Genomic DNA, 944 nt, shown 5'->3' with positions numbered 1-944 from the left:
GGGGTCATAGGGGTCACGGGGTATCATGGGGGTTCTGGGGGTCACAGGAGGTCATGGGGGGGTCACAGGGGGTCACGGGGGGGTCACCAGGCCCCGGCGCTCACGGAAGTCAGCGACGTAGCGGCTGAGGTGGAGGAGGGCCCGACCCCCGTCCCGCAGGGTCAGGTGCAGGATGTCGCCCCGAACCCCCAGCTCGCAGCCGGCCGTGACCCCGGCCCGCACGGCGTACGCCCCACACGGGCCCCAGGCCGCCTCCTCATCGAACCTGCCGGAAACGGGGGATGAATGGGTGGATGGATGGATGGATGAGTAGAAGGATGGGTGGATGGATGAGTGGAAGGAAGAGGGGAAGGATGAGGGGAAGGAAGAGAAGAAAGAGGACAAAGTTGGGGGGAAGGATGGATGGAAGGATGAGTGGAAGGATGAGGGGAAGGATGGGTGGAAGGAACAGAAACTTGGGGGGAAGGATGAGGGGATGGATGAGTGGAAGGAAGAAGAGAAAGAAGAGAAAGTTGGGTGGATGGATGAAGGGAAGGAAGAGAAGAAAGAGGACAAAGTTGAGGGGAAGGATGGGTGGATGGATGGGAGGAAGGATGAGTGGGTGATGGGTGGATGGATGGGTGGACGGATGAGGAGAAAGAAGAGAAAGTTGAGGGGAAGGATGGGTGGATGGATGACGGGATGTTGGGTTGATCGATGGGTGGATGGATGAGGAGAAACATGGGTGGAAGAATGAGTGGATGGATGACTGGAAGGATGGGAGGAAGGATGAGTGGGTGATGGGTGGATGGATGGATGAGGGGAAGGAAGAGAAGAAAGAGTAGAAAGTTGAGGGGAAGGATGGGTGGATGGATGGGTGGATGGATGGATGGATGGATGGATGGGTGGATGGATGGATGGGTGGATGGATGGATGGATGGGTGGATGGATGGGTGGATGGATGG

The 944-nt window shown here is 58.3% G+C and overlaps 1 protein-coding gene across 1 annotated transcript in view; it reads right to left on the bottom strand.

The window, feature by feature from the left end:
- Positions 1–52: 52 nt before the first annotated feature.
- Positions 53–944, bottom strand: part of LOC106001746 (cytokine receptor-like factor 2) — a 5,209-nt gene continuing 4,317 nt past the window's right edge. Inside the window, exon 3 of the mRNA XM_013036736.1 lies at positions 53–265. Coding sequence (XP_012892190.1) covers positions 73–265 — 193 coding nt within the window. The 3' untranslated portion in view covers positions 53–72. The remainder of the gene's footprint in view (positions 266–944) is intronic.

This window comes from Dipodomys ordii, unplaced genomic scaffold, assembly GCF_000151885.1.
Source record: "Dipodomys ordii isolate 6190 unplaced genomic scaffold, Dord_2.0 Scaffold387, whole genome shotgun sequence".
Lineage (NCBI taxonomy): Eukaryota > Metazoa > Chordata > Mammalia > Rodentia > Heteromyidae > Dipodomys > Dipodomys ordii.
Note: the sequence above shows the minus strand (reverse complement) of the source record. Positions and strands in the feature narration are given on the sequence as shown.